Source organism: Plecotus auritus, assembly GCF_963455305.1.
Source record: "Plecotus auritus genome assembly, chromosome: 3".
NCBI lineage: Eukaryota > Metazoa > Chordata > Mammalia > Chiroptera > Vespertilionidae > Plecotus > Plecotus auritus.
The window spans coordinates 152,216,657-152,232,160 of NC_137772.1; the positions used below are offsets into that span (position 1 = coordinate 152,216,657).

Genomic DNA, 15,504 nt, shown 5'->3' on the forward strand with positions numbered 1-15,504 from the left:
CCACAGGCTGGGTTCTGGAGTGTGGTTGCTACTGGGTTGATTATTGTTTCTATGTGCTATTTTGCTATTTTTTTAAAAACACATAGAGCTATGTATTTAACTTTAGAATGATTTTTTTTTCTTCTCTTGAGGTTTCAAAGGGCAAGTATGAATGTATAGTAAGGAGAGGTCTTACACACCTTTCTGCAGGTTGCCTGAATACCTTTAGGAAATCATATTACTTTATGTTCTACCATGCGTAAATACTTTTTCTCTGAAAAATGTCCATTGAATTATATATATGTTAGAATCTTGTTGTAACCAAAGTTTATTTTCAAATTAAGGAATTACCTCTCTGTCTGTTCCTTTTCCACACATATTTTTTTAAGAAAAATTATAAACTGTGTAGTAATTTATCTGAAATTACTTCAGTTGTTCTTTCTTTATTCTTTGGTAGAATTACATATCTATTAGTAGATAATGTAAATGTTTGTTACTAAGTCTACTAGTAAAACCAAATAGATGAATCTCAAAAGAAATAATAATAAACCTAAGTTCAAAATTGACTCCATAAGTTAAGAAAGCTATCTCTATATATAAAAAGCCAGAGACCGTAACGCTGTAACAACCATAACGACTGGTCGCTATGATGCCCACTGTGGCTAGCAAACTGGCCCGATCAGGGGGTGGGGCCAGCTGGCCAACCTCCCACGGCTTCTCCCCCCAGCCAGCTTGCCCCTGATCGGACTCTCCCACGCCATCAAGGGCAGGGCCAGCTAGCCAAACGGCCCCCCCACTGCCCTTCCCCCGGCCAGCCCCGCCCCTGATTGGCCCGCCCCACCACAATAAGCCTGCATCTCCTCCCCACGGCTGGCCCCGCCCCTGATGGCCCCCCACCCCAATAGGGGGCAGGGCTGGCCAGCCAACCTCCTGCAGCCCCTCACTCTACCCAGCTCCACCCCAGATCGGCCCCCCACCCTGATCAGGGGCAGGGCCGGGCGGCCAACCACCCATGGCCCCTCCCCCAGGCCACTGCCCCCCGATTGGCACCCCCCACCCAATTTGGGGCAGAGGCCAGCTGGCCCACTGCCCACAGCCCCTCCCCATGGCCGGCCCCACCCCCAATCAGTCCTGCAATCCCCATTGGGGGCAGGACCCACTGGCCAATTGCCCACCATTTCCTCCTCCTGTCAGGCCCAGCCTCGATTCCCCCCAATTGGGGCTGGGTGGGCCAGACCCCACCCATGCACAAATTCGTGCACTGGGCCTCTAGTCCTTGTGCACGAATAAAGAGCTAATACGCTAATTAGACCGAACAGCAGAATGACCATCTGGACGACCTTCCAGACAAAGCCGGGGCTGTGAGGGCCGAGCCTCTTGCACAAATTTCGTGCATTGGGCTTCTAGTGACATATAATTGATGGTGGAGCAATAATATGTATTAAGGTTTATAAACCATAAATTTTATGAATAATGTGTATTAGTGCTTGGTCCAAAGATAATGGAAAATGAAATTTGTTTCATACCTTGCCAGAAATTTGGTGAAACTGATTTCCTGTTTTTCATTGAACGTAGGCTAACACTAAGTTATTTGTTTTTCTCCTGGGCAAAGTGCTAATGATATTGTTTGATGGGACTCTCCATAAATGGTGATATTTTATAAAGCAACAGATCAAGAAAGTCTTTAGTACATTTTTCTTTGTGTTTTTATTAGTAACCGTTGTCACTTAGATGGATGATTGACATATACATATGTATATTTCTAAAACAATATGAGTATCTTAAGTATTTAATGAATTTATTTAATCTAGAGATGTAAAAAAGTATTTGGACACCCTTCTAGTTCAGAATTTAAATAATAACTTGGGCTTTAATGTGTTGTCAAGTGGTTACTAAGTAAATGCAAACTAGATTAGAATGACTGTGAAATAGACACGCGTAGGCACAGTACTGTGTATTTATTTAATATTTGTGAAATAAGTGCTTTTTTACAAGGGTTTTTTGGGAGGGAGTGGTGCTCCAGAGAAATCCAGATAAGTGGAGTCATCTAGATTCCCCTGCCCACCCCCCACCCCCCTTTCACCTTTATATCTTTAGGTCATTTACTGTGCCCTTTCCCTCTTCTAAGAGTTCGATTGATTAGTTCAGTCTACTTCTTCTGTCTACCTGATTAATGTTTCTCATCCATTGCCCTGAAGTTGAATAGCTACAGTGGGATAACTTGCCTTGCGTATTTCTATCCCACTTCCCCCTTGCTCATCAACGTCCAGCTTTTTGCCTTCCTCCTGGTCTTTCATTATCATCAACATCATCATTGTTATTACAATTTGTAGAGTGGAGAGAATCTTAACATAATTAATAGGTGCCAAAATATGAAATATTAGCACACTCTGGGAAGCATGTGTACTGTGCTATTTTGCAATAATTTTGATGAAAGCCATTTGGGTAGATAGACTGCTTTAATAAAGCAATCACTTTAAAATATTTTCTCTTTCACAGTGTTTATGAGTAAGATTTTGGTGCTAGCTTGCTTTTTGGGAACTGGCATATTTATATAATTAATTTCTCACTATATTATTCTTTCCTATAGGATTTGACTTAGTATAAATTAGTTCAGACTAGCTTAACCAAGTTCTTATTTGCAATCTAATTTTTTTGTCAAGTTGGCAGTGAGATTAAGATTATTTAATTCAGTTTTCAGTGATAAGATGTTATAATTTAGAAGTGTGGTGTGTTCATTGATAATACTCCTACTTTTGAGCATTTTTGTTACATCTGTATTTAACAAAACAAGCAAACAAACCAAAAACTTCTGGGGCATCCTGTGAGATAGGAATCCATAAACTAATCATACACATCTTGCTGCTGCCTTTAGAGGCAGCCATCATCCAATACAGCAACATAAGGTTGTTAGGTTTAAACAACATGGGTTAAGCATGTTGGCTTTGCTCAGTAGAGGCTCCTTCCTTTTTTCTGTGACTGAAATAACAATCTATGCCCAAAATAGAGAAGAGAATAATTTTTATAAAAATTGCTTTCTCTACAAACTTTGTAAGTTTAAGTGCAGATAGTGAGGCACCAGTTCCTGAACAATTGCTAGAGTACTGGTAACAAAACAAAAAAAAGCAAAAGAGGGAATAGTCATCTTTAAACTTTGAATTCAACTAGTAATTATGTTTAAATTAGGATGCAGGCCTAGTTTTAGCTTGGCAATTGGGAAAAACAAGTCTTTAGGATTGTGATACACTGTACTCTTTTACAAAAAGTGTATTTAACATTCTTTTTGGTTATAGAAGTAATGTTCAGTGTTTTAAAAATTAAAATTGCAGAAAAGACTGCCTTTCTTCTCTTCAAGCCAACTCCCTAGAACCAAGTGCCACTAAGTTTGTTTTTAATTACTGTTTTAACTTAAAAACAGATTTTTCTATTCTCATATTTATTATCGCTTAAATATCTTTGACTTTCACCTCTGAATGATGGGGAAATTAGCATGCTTATACCATACTTTAAGCATCTAATCACCCACCCTGTCCTTCCAGGATTTCTTGTTACATATTTTTAGTTTTAGTCTTTGGCTTCAAAGAGAATACTAAAAAGTTGTTTCTTGACATATTAGTAGTGTCTCTATCTTCTCTTTTATCATAGGTGAGGAATTTAGGGTACTTATCCTTAATTTGATCTTTTCTTTCCTCTCTCAGCTCTCTTTTAAAATTAGTCATGCTATAATTTTATTTTTCCTTTGTGTTTGTGTTTCTTTGCTTTTTATATAATAAGCAGTTCTCTCTTTAAATAAAGTAATGATATATAGTCATTTTGAAATTTGAAAACCAAAAATTGGGATTCATTCATTCATTCTATAAATATTGATCCTTTAATACTGAAGTATCTCTGGGTTTTGAACTTGCTCCTCTGTTCTGTCTACACAGATCCCCAGGAGATCTCTTTCGGTCTCATGATTTTGAATTCCATCTATATGCTGACTCCCAGTTCACATTTCTAGCCTGACTTCTCCTCCTCAAACCTCCCATCTGCATATCCAACTGCTTCCTTGATATTTTTACTCAGATGTCTAATTGATATCTCAAAGTGTATGTGTCCAAAAGGAGATCCTCATATTCATCCCTTTCTCTCTCCAACTCTTTCCACAAAGTACTCCATATCTATTAATGGCAATTTCTTTCTTCTATTTGTTCAGGGCAGAAACCCTTTAAGTTCCTGCTCTCCTACTCTTTTAAAATTCACACCTACATCTGGTTCACTGACAAATGTTTTCTGACTCTACTAGAGGCCCGGTGCACGAAATTCGTGCACGGGGGTGTGTGTCCCTCAGCCCAGCCTGCACCCTCTCCAATCTGGGACCCCTCGAGGGATGTCCAGCCTGTTTGCCCTTAACTGCCTTCCCCTGCAGGCCTGGGTCCCCCCCCTCCTCCCCCAACTGCCCTCGCCTGCAGGCCTGGGTCCCTCCCAACTGCCTTTCCCTGCAGGACTGGTCGCCCCCAACTTCCCTCCTCTGCTGGCTTGGTCACCCCTAATTACCCTCCCCTGCTGGCCTGATGGCCCACAACTGCCCTCCCTTGCAGGCCTGGTCCCTCCCAACTGCCCTCCTTTGCTGGCCATCTTGTGGTGGCCATCTTGTGTCCACCTGGGGGCAGGATCTTTGACCACATGAGGGCAGCCATCTTGTGTGTTGGAGTGATGGTCAATTTGCATATTACCCTCATATTAGATAGGATAGAGGCCTGGTGCATGGGTGGGGGCCAGCTGGTTTGCCCTGAAGGGTGTCCCGATCAGGGTTGGGGTTCCCTTGGGGCATGGGGTGGCCTGGGGGAGGGGCCTGTGGTGGTTTGCAGGCTGGCCACGCCCCCTGGCGACCCAAGCTGAGGCCCTGGTATCTGAGGTTTATGTATCTTCTACAATTGAAACTTTGTAGCCTGGAGCAGAGCCAAGCCTTCTGCTTGCTCCAAGGCGAGGCGGCAGCCATTTCTGTTGGAATTTATGTATCTTCTATAATTGAAACTTTGTAGCCTTATGCAGCGGCCTGGGCTGGCCAGGGCTGCAGAAGCTTGGCTTCCTCCATCGCCGCGGGCAACCCTAGCCTCCTGCTCTTTCCAGCTCCGTGGCTGCCACCATTTCTGTTTGGGTTTATGTATCTTCTATCATTGAAACTTTGTAGCCTTGAGTGGAGGCCTAGGCTGGCAAGGGCACAGGGAAAGCTTGGCTTCCTCCATTGCCGGGGAAACCCAAGCCTCCCTCCTGCTCTCTGTGGCGGTAGCCATCTTGGTTGGGTTTATTTGCATATTTGCCCCTGATTGGCTGGTGGGCGTGTTTGGTGGGCGGGGCTGGTGGGTGTAGCGGAGTGATGGTTAATTTGCATATTACTCTTTTATTAGATAGGATATTCAAGGTATTTAAAGAATTTGACACTATTCTCCACATCCCCTGCTACTATCTGGTACAAGCTGCCATTGCTTGGATTATAGCAATAGCTATATAATTTTTGTGTCATCTGCTGTTTTAGATTATTTTACTTATTCATATAGCTAACTGAGTTGACAGTATTAATTCAGTGCAACAAATGTTTATTAAATGTCTACCATGAACTAGTGCTGGATAGTCAGATCATTAAATACTGTCTCTGTCCTTGAAGAGAATTGGATCATGAGAACAAATAATTACAATGCATTGTAATACATAGAGTGAGGAAGTGTATGTAAGATTCATAAGTTAAAAGTCAGCATAGCTTGGTCATATATTGGTTATATCAAAGAAACCAAATGATATCCCGTAAAGCCCAATTAAAAAGTATTTTCAGCCTCGCCAGTGTGGCTCAGTGGTTGAGCATTGACCCATGATCTAGGAGATCAGGGTTCCATTCCCTGTCAGGGCACATACCAGGGTTGCTGGCTTGATCCCCAGTAAGGGGCATGCAGGAGGCAGCTAGTCGATGATTCTCTCTCATCATTGATGTTTCTATCTCTCCCTCTCTGCTCCTCTCTCTGAAATCAATAAAAATATATTTTTTAAAAAAATATTTTCCCCAGCATTTATACGTCAGTACAGCCTTTTATACTTGCAGAAAAAAGAAGTGTTTTTAGAACTCCAAGAAATGACTAGAGGTCTACTGATTTGTTGAGTTTTGTTATGTTAGTCAGCTGTTTTAAGGAAGAATTATTAGAGAGGTTATTAGAGACTTCTGAGTACACTAGAGGCCCGGTGTACAAATTTGTGCACAGGTGGGGTCCCTGAGGGTGGCCTGCGGAGATTGGGCCCCAGCTCGCGCCCGCCCTGCCTTGGCCTGTCACTGCCCTTTCACCTGCTTCACCATCCTGCCTGTGGGGTGATCGATCGGGGTTGGGCCCCCCACTGCTGCCACTGGTCGCCATCTGCAGGGTGATTGGTGGGGTAATCAGGCCCCCGCTCGTGCACGCCTTGACCTGGCGCTGCCCACTCACCTACTCCACCATCCCGCTGTGGTCCTGCTCTCGTCAGGGCCCATTGGGACCAGCAGCTCCTCCACTGCTGCCCGCTGCCAGTGCCATGTCGCCGACGCCTGCCATGTCTGCCCCCTCTTGGTCAGCGCACATCATAGCGAGCTGTCGAACTCCTGGTCAGATGACCACTCGAGGGGACAATTTGCATATTAGGTTTTTATTATATAGGATGTAGTTACTATGGGAGATCTGCTTGGAGTTTTTGTTAGTTTAAACGTTCAAAAGAAAAAGACCTTGATGAAGATACTTTTTCTAAGACTTTCAAAATAAAAATAAGTATAAAAGTAATACAAGTTCATTATAAAAATTTAAAAATACACACAAAGAGTATTTTATGTTCCATCATTTGCTTTTTCCACCTCATGTGTCATGGTCTTCTTTACAGTTTAGTATGTCTAGAGCTATCTTATTTTTTAAAATGTTGTATGATATTTCATTTTATGTCTGTAATCTAGTTTAAGCAAGCTCCTGCTGATGGACATTGTTTCCAGTTTTTCTATCATATCTATTACTTTCTTGGATGTGTTGATTTATATATCTTCGTGCATTTGTAGAAGTATATATGTGGAATAATCCCTAGCTTTGAAATTGTTGGATGGAAGCATTTGTATTTTAAGTTGTCCTTAAAAAAAAAAGTTATGATTTATATTCTTATCACAAAAATGTATGAGAATACCTGTTTTTCTACATGCTTATCAATGTTGGATATTAGCACACTCTTTAGTTTTTGCCAGTGTAATAACGAAAAAACTAATATCTAATATTATTTCATTAATTAAAATAAAAGCAGATTTAAATATCTTTTCAAATTTTGAACAATCTCATATCTTGAACCCTGTTCTTGCTATTTCTCCTTACTTGGAATATTTTCTTCTAACGTTTTTCTCTGAACCTTTACCATTTTTCAAGGTATGTCAAAATCTGTGGATTTTTTTTTCCATTATTGGATTTCTCAGTAACCTCAGCCTAAAATGATTTCTCCCTTCTAACATACTTAATGCTTCATTTTCCACTTGTCACAATTTTATTACTCCTAATACATATTATTTTCTTTTTCTAGAATTTCCAGATACACAGGATGAATAAACATTAGTGGAAAGAGAAGCATAAACCTATCTTCTTTCACTATGGAGGCAGGTTTGGCAGATGGAGAACCTGACCGAATTTTGGTGAGTGGTTCAAATATAGCATAATAAGGTACTATCATCTACAGCTATGAAGTGTTTGATTTAAGTCATGATTTTAGTTTAAAAATGTATTTCAAACAAGCTTTAAAAAATAATACTTAAACTCCTCTGTTGATGTGAAAGTTACAGATAGTTTAAATCCTGTTGGAGCACAACCTAGTCAGTTTTCTGATTTTTGTTGCCCCATCTCCTCCCTTTATCCCCTTTCTAGTGGTATAGTGTAAGATATATTGATATAATAGTTTGTGTTTATGTTTTCCCCAAAACTTTCTGCCTTAGGGAAATCAAGAGAATTATACTAAGTTGAGGAAATTAAATGCCTCCAAATCTCACATCATGTGAACTTATGAGCAGGCGGAGGGAGTAAAACAGTTAAAATAATTAAGAATTAAGAGCATTTGCCACATATATTCTTTCTATAAAAGTCTGCAGATTTAATAAACATTGCTGCCTTGTGATTGTGATTAAATTGTATTCTGAAATTAAATAAGTAGGAATAGTGGTTAAGTATACCTTACCAATAAATAAAAAATAAAATCCACCAGCAGGGTATATTAAATGATGATTTGTCATTGTACAAAAAAATGTTGTCCCATGATAATTTCATTTTCAATTCTCCTGTAGCATTTTGAGAGATCCCATTAGATACTGATTTATACATTCTTTATTAGGAATGTTTCTATTAACTAAAGTAAGGGTGGTAACTGCATAAACTGTCAGTTTGGGAGCTCTGATTTGTTAGGTGGAAGATCCTTGACAAATTTGTATTGTTGGAATAATGTGAAGGTCAAATTGTCTATCTTTCACATTGCTATGGAGTTGAGAGTCACTAGTATATTGAGAGGTTTGTAAATTTTAACTTGGTGAATGTCCTTTGTTCAGACTCAAATGCAGGAACAGTCTAATGATTGACAGCAAAATGCAGTTTTGCTTACCTCTATTAATTTGGTCCCAGCCTTTCTTGATTTCTGCTTCAAACTTGTTTTACTTTCTTAAGTGGTCAAAAAATAGTTAAACTTTAAAATGATGACTTGTTAATAGAGAATAAAATGGACATGGAAAAAGCTTGATTTGTGAAGGTTATTGTTATGATGCTTATAAATGGGAAACTGATGGTAAGTTATTTTATTTCACTATAATTTCAGAAACAAAGTTAAAATTAAGAGTCCTGTCTTAAAACATGGTGTATACTTTTCCATAAGTAGCATCTTATTTAAAGCTAATGGTCTTTCATAAGTCGTTTTAGTTGAAGCATTTTAAATCTCTTAGTGATAATAAAAATGCTAGTAATAGCAACAATAGCTATTTTCTAAGTCTGTACTTTGTCAGACTATCCTCATAACGGCCATTAAAGGTAGATATTTGTTTATCCTCACTTTTGTAGGTGGGCAAATAGATTAGGGAAGTTTATTATCTTCCCTAAGAACTCACAGCTTAAGTGGTGGAACTATCTGTCTCTGAATACTTTACTTTGCCGCGAGGGTATTCACTGTATATCTGTCTTTCTGAATAGAATTGCTTTAAATTTATTGTTACCTGTTAAAATATGCATCTAAGTAGGTAGTATTAAATTCTATACCTGCACTGTATTAATGAAATTTTAACCATTTTTATGCTAAATTCTGTTGTTGTTGAGAGGTTGGAGCAGTTATTTAAAAAGCAATGAGAACAATTTTTTATATTTGTCCTTTAAGTTTCTTCAGGGAAATATTGTAGCTTATTTTAGAGAGAATACCAATACTTTCTATATGAACTATTGAAATATTCTGTACTTGAAACTAATCTTGAGATCCACTTTTGAGTTACTCATTTATGAACTGTCACCTTTGACAGTCATGGCCTAAGCCTAAGCTAGTTACTGTTTAGATTTAGGGGAAGTGAGCTAAAAACATGGGCCCTGTAGACATTTAGCTGTGAGTTAAAATCTGAGCTCCGTTGCTTAATTATATAACGTGGGTAATTAATTAAATTCTCTGGATTTCTAGTTTCCTCATTTATTAAATAAAGATAATAGTAATATCTACCTTTGAGTTATTTTGAGTTTTTTTTTTTTTAATATATTTTATTGATATTTCACAGAGAGGAAGGGAGAGGGATAGAGAGCTAGAAACATCGATGAGAGAGTGACATCGATCAGCTGCCTCCTGCACACCCCCCACCGGGGATGTGCCCTCAACCAAGGTACATGCCCTTGACCGGAATCGAACCCGGGACCCTTCAGTCCACAGGCCGACGCTCTATCCACTGAGCCAAACCGGTTTTGGCTATTTTGAGTTTTAATTGAGATAATATAAAGTGCCTATTACAAATCTATGTACATTGTAAATACTCAATAAATAAAATCTATTGTGATTGTTAATATAAGCATTTAATATTAAGCCTTCTCTCCAAAATGATAATTAGAAGGCAGGAGAGGCAATAAATACATTGAAAAAAGCCCAGGATTCTTCAGTAATTTTGGCTTTACACTTTCTCTGATTCCCAGTTTTTCTACCTACAATATTAAGGCAAATATTCTATTTCAGTAAAAAATATATCAGCAGGAATACTCATCCTGCCTACTTGATAGGGGCAGTATGATCTAGTGAAACCAGAAAGTTCTTTGAAAATATAAAGCAGCGTGTTAGTATGAGGTGGCAGTGTTTTAAAAATCTGATTGCATGCATTGGTTTTTAAAAATATTATTAATTAACTTTTTTTTTGAATGTATCCTTTGTGCCAAGTACTGTGACAGGGGAAGCGAATGCTGACAGATGCATAATGTAGTCTTTTTGAATTATGTTTATTTTTGGGAAGACTAGGTAGAGGGACAGATAGAAAAGGCAGTAATAGCATTTACTAAGTGTTAAGTGAGGGGCATAAACAAGGCTTAGGTCACAAGTTTTGAAAATTGGGTGGTTGCTATATACTGGGGTAGGTAGAGAAGCTTTCTTGTGAGAACATAAACTTTGAATAGCAGAGGTAATAGGGAATACAGGTAATAGGGAGAATAGCAGGAGGCAAGGTTAAGTGGAGAATTAATTGCTCAAGGTTTATTCAGTGGGAAATAAGTAGAAAAATTGACGAAGGTATATTGGAAGGGAATGGTGTTCACAGAAATAATGATCAGTTTAGCAGGTAGAGACAAATTTATGGAAGGCCTTGATTGCCATACCAGGGATTTTGAACTTGGTTCTGTAGGCAATGGTATGTCATAGAATATTCCTGTGTAGTTGGATAAGATGAATCTGGAAGCACGATATAAAATGATTTGGAGGAGAGCGATAGATATGAGTTACATACTATTATACTAGTTTTAGTGTGAAGTTGTAAAATCTTGGACTCAGTATGACTTTAGTGTCCATTCAAGTTTATTCTTCCATATGAGATTAATCTATTTTTTAAAAATATGTTTTATTGATTTTTTTATTTTATTTTTTTAGAGAGAAAGAAAGGGAGAGGGATAGAGAGATAGAAACATCTCTGAGAGAAACATCTATCGGCTTCCTCCTGCATACCCCCACTGGGGATCGAGCCCACAACCTGTACATGTGTCTTGACCTGGAATCGAACCAATGACCTCTTGGTTCATGGGTCAATGCTCAACCATTGAGCCATGCTGGGCAATATTTCTAGTTTTTAAAAATGTATTTGTTATTCTAGTTGCCTATAGTTCTATTTTTGTGGTAGTGTTGTTAGTCTTAGGTGGTAAATACTGAAAAATATGGATTGAATCTCTTTATATGTGGTACTATATACTTCAGAACACAGTGTACATTTAATATGTCTTAAAACATTTTGTAAAAGTCCAGAATTTGTATCACTTTAGAAATAAACCACTAAGAAATGCTTAAAGTATAGGAGTCAACTTTCTATTAAATTGAGGTGGACTAAACTGAAATATCCTTTTAGATTAAAAAAAAAATGAATATGTTCCTTAACTTAAGGAAAGTCATTAAATCTTTGAATATTTTCTATATTATTTCTCTTACCAGAGAAAACTGCTTTATAAGCTATAGTAGAGGTCAAAATCTTTTATTGTATTAAAATTGATTATATAAATGATTTTTTTTTTTAATATGTGTTTTTATTGATTTCAGAGAGGAAATGAGAGGGAGAGAGAGATAGAAACATCAATGATGGCCAAAACCGGTTTGGCTCAGTGGATAGAGCGTCAGCCTGCGGACTGAAAGGTCCCAGGTTCGATTCCAGTCAAGGGCATGTAACTTGGTTGCGGGCACATCCCCAGTGGGAGGTGTGCAAGAGGCAGCTGATCGATGTTTCTCTCTCATCGATGTTTCTGACTATCTATCCCTCTTCCTTCCTCTCTGTAAAAAATCAATAAAATATATTTAAAAAAAAAAAAGAAACATCAATGATGAGGAAATTATTGATCGGCTGCCTCCTGCATGCCTCCCCACTAGGGGTCAAACCCGCAACCCTGGCATGTGCCCTGATGGGGAATTGAACCATGACCTCCTGGTTCATAGGTCCACACTCAACCACTGAGCCACTCCAGCCGGGCCTCCTATTCGTTTTTAATTTTTCCTTTCAATATATTGAAGAAATAAAGTAGTCTGTCCTGTAGAGTTTCCCACAATCTGGATTTTTCCCATGGTGATTGTTTAATGTGTCCTTCAGTCACTTATCTTTCTTGCAAATTGGTCATTCGGATTAGACGCTTGCTCAGATTCAGGTTCACTTTTTTTTTTTTTTAAATAATACTTCATTGATTGTGTATTATCATCAGGAGACATAATTAGTCTGTCTCTCTTCTTGTGATAATAGCAGCCTTTGATGACCATTGCCTAGATCTGTTCATTCAAGAGGGATATAAATGAATATTATAATTGGCTTAGAAAAATGGGAGCTAGAGAGAATGACCAACTAGCCTCTACCTTAAAGCAAGCAAACCAACCAGCCTACATTTTGTTAGGTATTTTGTCTTTCCGTCATTTTACTTTTAACCTTCTACTAAAGGGAGACATTTAATAAAATGATAAAACAATTTGATAGGGATGATTTATGCTATATTAACATCTGAAAGTTACAAGTTAGTAGTATTTAAATATTTGTAATGTTTAAACTAACCAAGTGGGAAAATATTGCTCAGTATTTCCTATTATATGAGTACTTAATTCTATCTTATATCTTCATTTTTTGGACTTGTTAGAGGTGTTCTTGTTCTTCTTAGAGGCTTGAGTAATGTAAAAAAATTGCTGTTATATGATGGGACTCTGGAACTCCTTCAGAATCCGTGAGGCCAAAATTATTTTTGTAGTAATACGATGGTATTTGATGTTAACTGCTTTTTTTCTCATTCTCTCATAAGTGTAAAGTGCACTTTTTCAGAGCTGTATGAGATGTGATGATGTCATTGCTCTGCTGAATAATGGATGTGTGCTTGTGTATTCTTGTTTTTAGATTTTCCTAGTTTAATTTTTTTTCTAGGCAGTGTTTTTTTCTTTATATAATAAACTTAATTTTTTAGAATAGTTTTAGTAAATTTTCGCTTAACATCATTGATAGGTTCTGTGACTTTAAGCAAAATGATATATATAACAAAACCAGTTTTACCATAGGCTAATTGATACAAACAAGAGTTAAGTTCCTATGGCATCTCATCAACATTATACAGTGTTGAAGGAACCACATTATTTTAAGACCTGCTGTACAGAAAAATTGTGAGCATAGTACAGAGTTGCTGTATACCTTGTCCCCAGTTTTTCCTTTTATCACCGTAGTAGCCTATATTTGATATAATTAATGACTCCATATTGAAATATTATTAACTGAAGTTCATACTTGACTCAGATTGCCTTAGCTGTTACCTAATATTCTTTTTCTGTTCTAGGATCCCATCTAGGATAGCACATTATATTTAGTCAGCATGCTTCTCTAGGGCCCTCTTGGCTGTGATAGTTCTCGGGATCTACTTGTTTTTGATGACCTTGATGGTGTTGAGAAGTACTGATCAGATATTTTGTACAGTGTTCCTCAATTGGGATTTTTTCTATGTTTTTCTCATGATTAGACTGGGCTTATGGGTTTTGGGGAGGGTATCACAAAGGTAAATACCATTTTATCATATTATCAAGAGTATATACCATCAACATGACTTACTACCTTTGATGTTGACCTCGATAGTGAATAGTGAATAGATGAGTTAGTGAATTTCTCATATAGCAAATATAAATAGGTATAATCCACATAAATAACATCTCTTTGGAGTCCTCAGTAATTTCTAGGAGTATAAAGGAATCTGGAAACACAAAAGTTTGACAATTGCTTGTTTAAATCTTCAGCAACCAACACTTAGAAGAATAATTGTTAAGAAAAGACAGACCCAGAAGGTGATGGGGGTGGAATGAGGGAGTGGTGACCAAGATAAAATTTGCCTATTTCGTAATTGAACTCAGCATTAAGACATGATCTATACCTTCAAGGATTTTTTTTTTGTTGCTGTTATTTTCTTTCTTCATGTTGACATTTAACAGATATCTGTTGAATGCCGACTTATTTTGTTTTTATTAGGTTTTAATATTTTGTCTGATTCATATCATCTGCAAATATTTTTTTTTCTTTTAAATCCCTACACAGCTGAGTCTTTGGTTTTGTGTATGCATGTCTAAGGGTGAGAGTTGGGGTAGTCTATAGCTTTTCATATTTTTCAAGAAATTTACTCATTTTATGTAGGTTTCAAATTTATTTAAGATTTAATATATTTTATTTTAAAAACCCATTATGTCCTCTTTCGGGGTCTTCTATTTTGTGAATGTGGCACTTTTGCTTCTATCTTACATCTCTCTTAAGTTTTTTTATATTTTCCATCTTTTTTCCCCTTATGCCTTCTTGTTGAATTCTTTTATTATTATTCCAGCTCACTAATTTATTATTGTGTCTTTTTGTTGTTGTTGAAACCTGCTGAATACTTTATTTTACTATGCTATTTTATAGCTGGTATTGCTATGATTGCTTGGTTCTGCTTTATTTTTACAATATCCTCCCATGTCTTTCTTATGGTTATTTAAACTTAGTTCACTAATTTTTGCTTCTTCTACCAAGATTTTTCAGTTTCTTTTCTTTCACAGCACTTGGCCTCCAAAGGACATTAATTATTTTTGTTTGTGAGCTTATACTTTCTTGGAAATAATATTCTCCTGGGAATATTAACTGCCTTGTCTCATACTGTCCCAGATAAAAAGGGAAGGACACAGAGACTCTTTTGTTCAACCTAGGGAATACATGTGTTAGGGTAGAGAACCTCTTGTTAAAATTGTTGCTTCATTATTCCTCATTTGCCCCTTCCACTCTTATGTTCTGTTTCTTATAGAACTTTTTGTATTTGTGCTGTGGGCCATAGTTCTTTTCCACAAGCTGTCTCCTTATTTATATTCAATTCATTTGGGGGAAAGGGCAATGGAAGGTAGTGGTCAGCTTCTTCATTGGCACTTAATGTGCATATTGCAACTGTACATGTGCACAGTTTAAAAACAAAAGTCTTTAGAATTGTGTTTAATGCCTCTGGTTGGTTTAAAATCTTTTTCTGCCCTGGTGGTAAAGACAGGAAGGACAGTGATCTGTCCATTATTGCAAAGAGAAAAGGGCAAAGAACCATAGCTCCCAATCTTACTTCCTTCCTCCACCTCCTTTACCTTTCCTCCATCTGTGGTACTATACTCTCTTCTACTCTAAGGTTGCTCCCCATCCATCCATCACTAGGCATGGCTTTAGGGAGGGTGTTAGTTACTTATAACTAACTCAGTTCCCATTTGCAAAAGAAATCGATTACTTTCTTTTTGGCTTTGTGTTCCCAGCATGAAGAATGGCTAAGGTGGTGGCTGAAAATGGATGAAGGATTTAAAAGA

At 37.6% G+C, this 15,504-nt stretch overlaps 1 protein-coding gene across 6 annotated transcripts in view; it reads left to right on the forward strand.

Moving 5' to 3' along the window:
- OSBPL8 (oxysterol binding protein like 8) overlaps nucleotides 1-15,504 on the forward strand; it is a gene marked incomplete at its 5' end in the record, with an annotated part of 187,587 nt that overhangs the window by 66,672 nt on the left and 105,411 nt on the right. For all 6 annotated transcript variants that reach the window (XM_080658900.1, XM_080658896.1, XM_080658897.1 and 3 more), the window contains one exon: nucleotides 7,531-7,639. Coding sequence is in view for 4 of the 6 variants with exons in the window: in XM_080658896.1 (XP_080515022.1) it covers nucleotides 7,598-7,639 (42 nt within the window). The remainder of the gene's footprint in view (nucleotides 1-7,530; nucleotides 7,640-15,504) is intronic.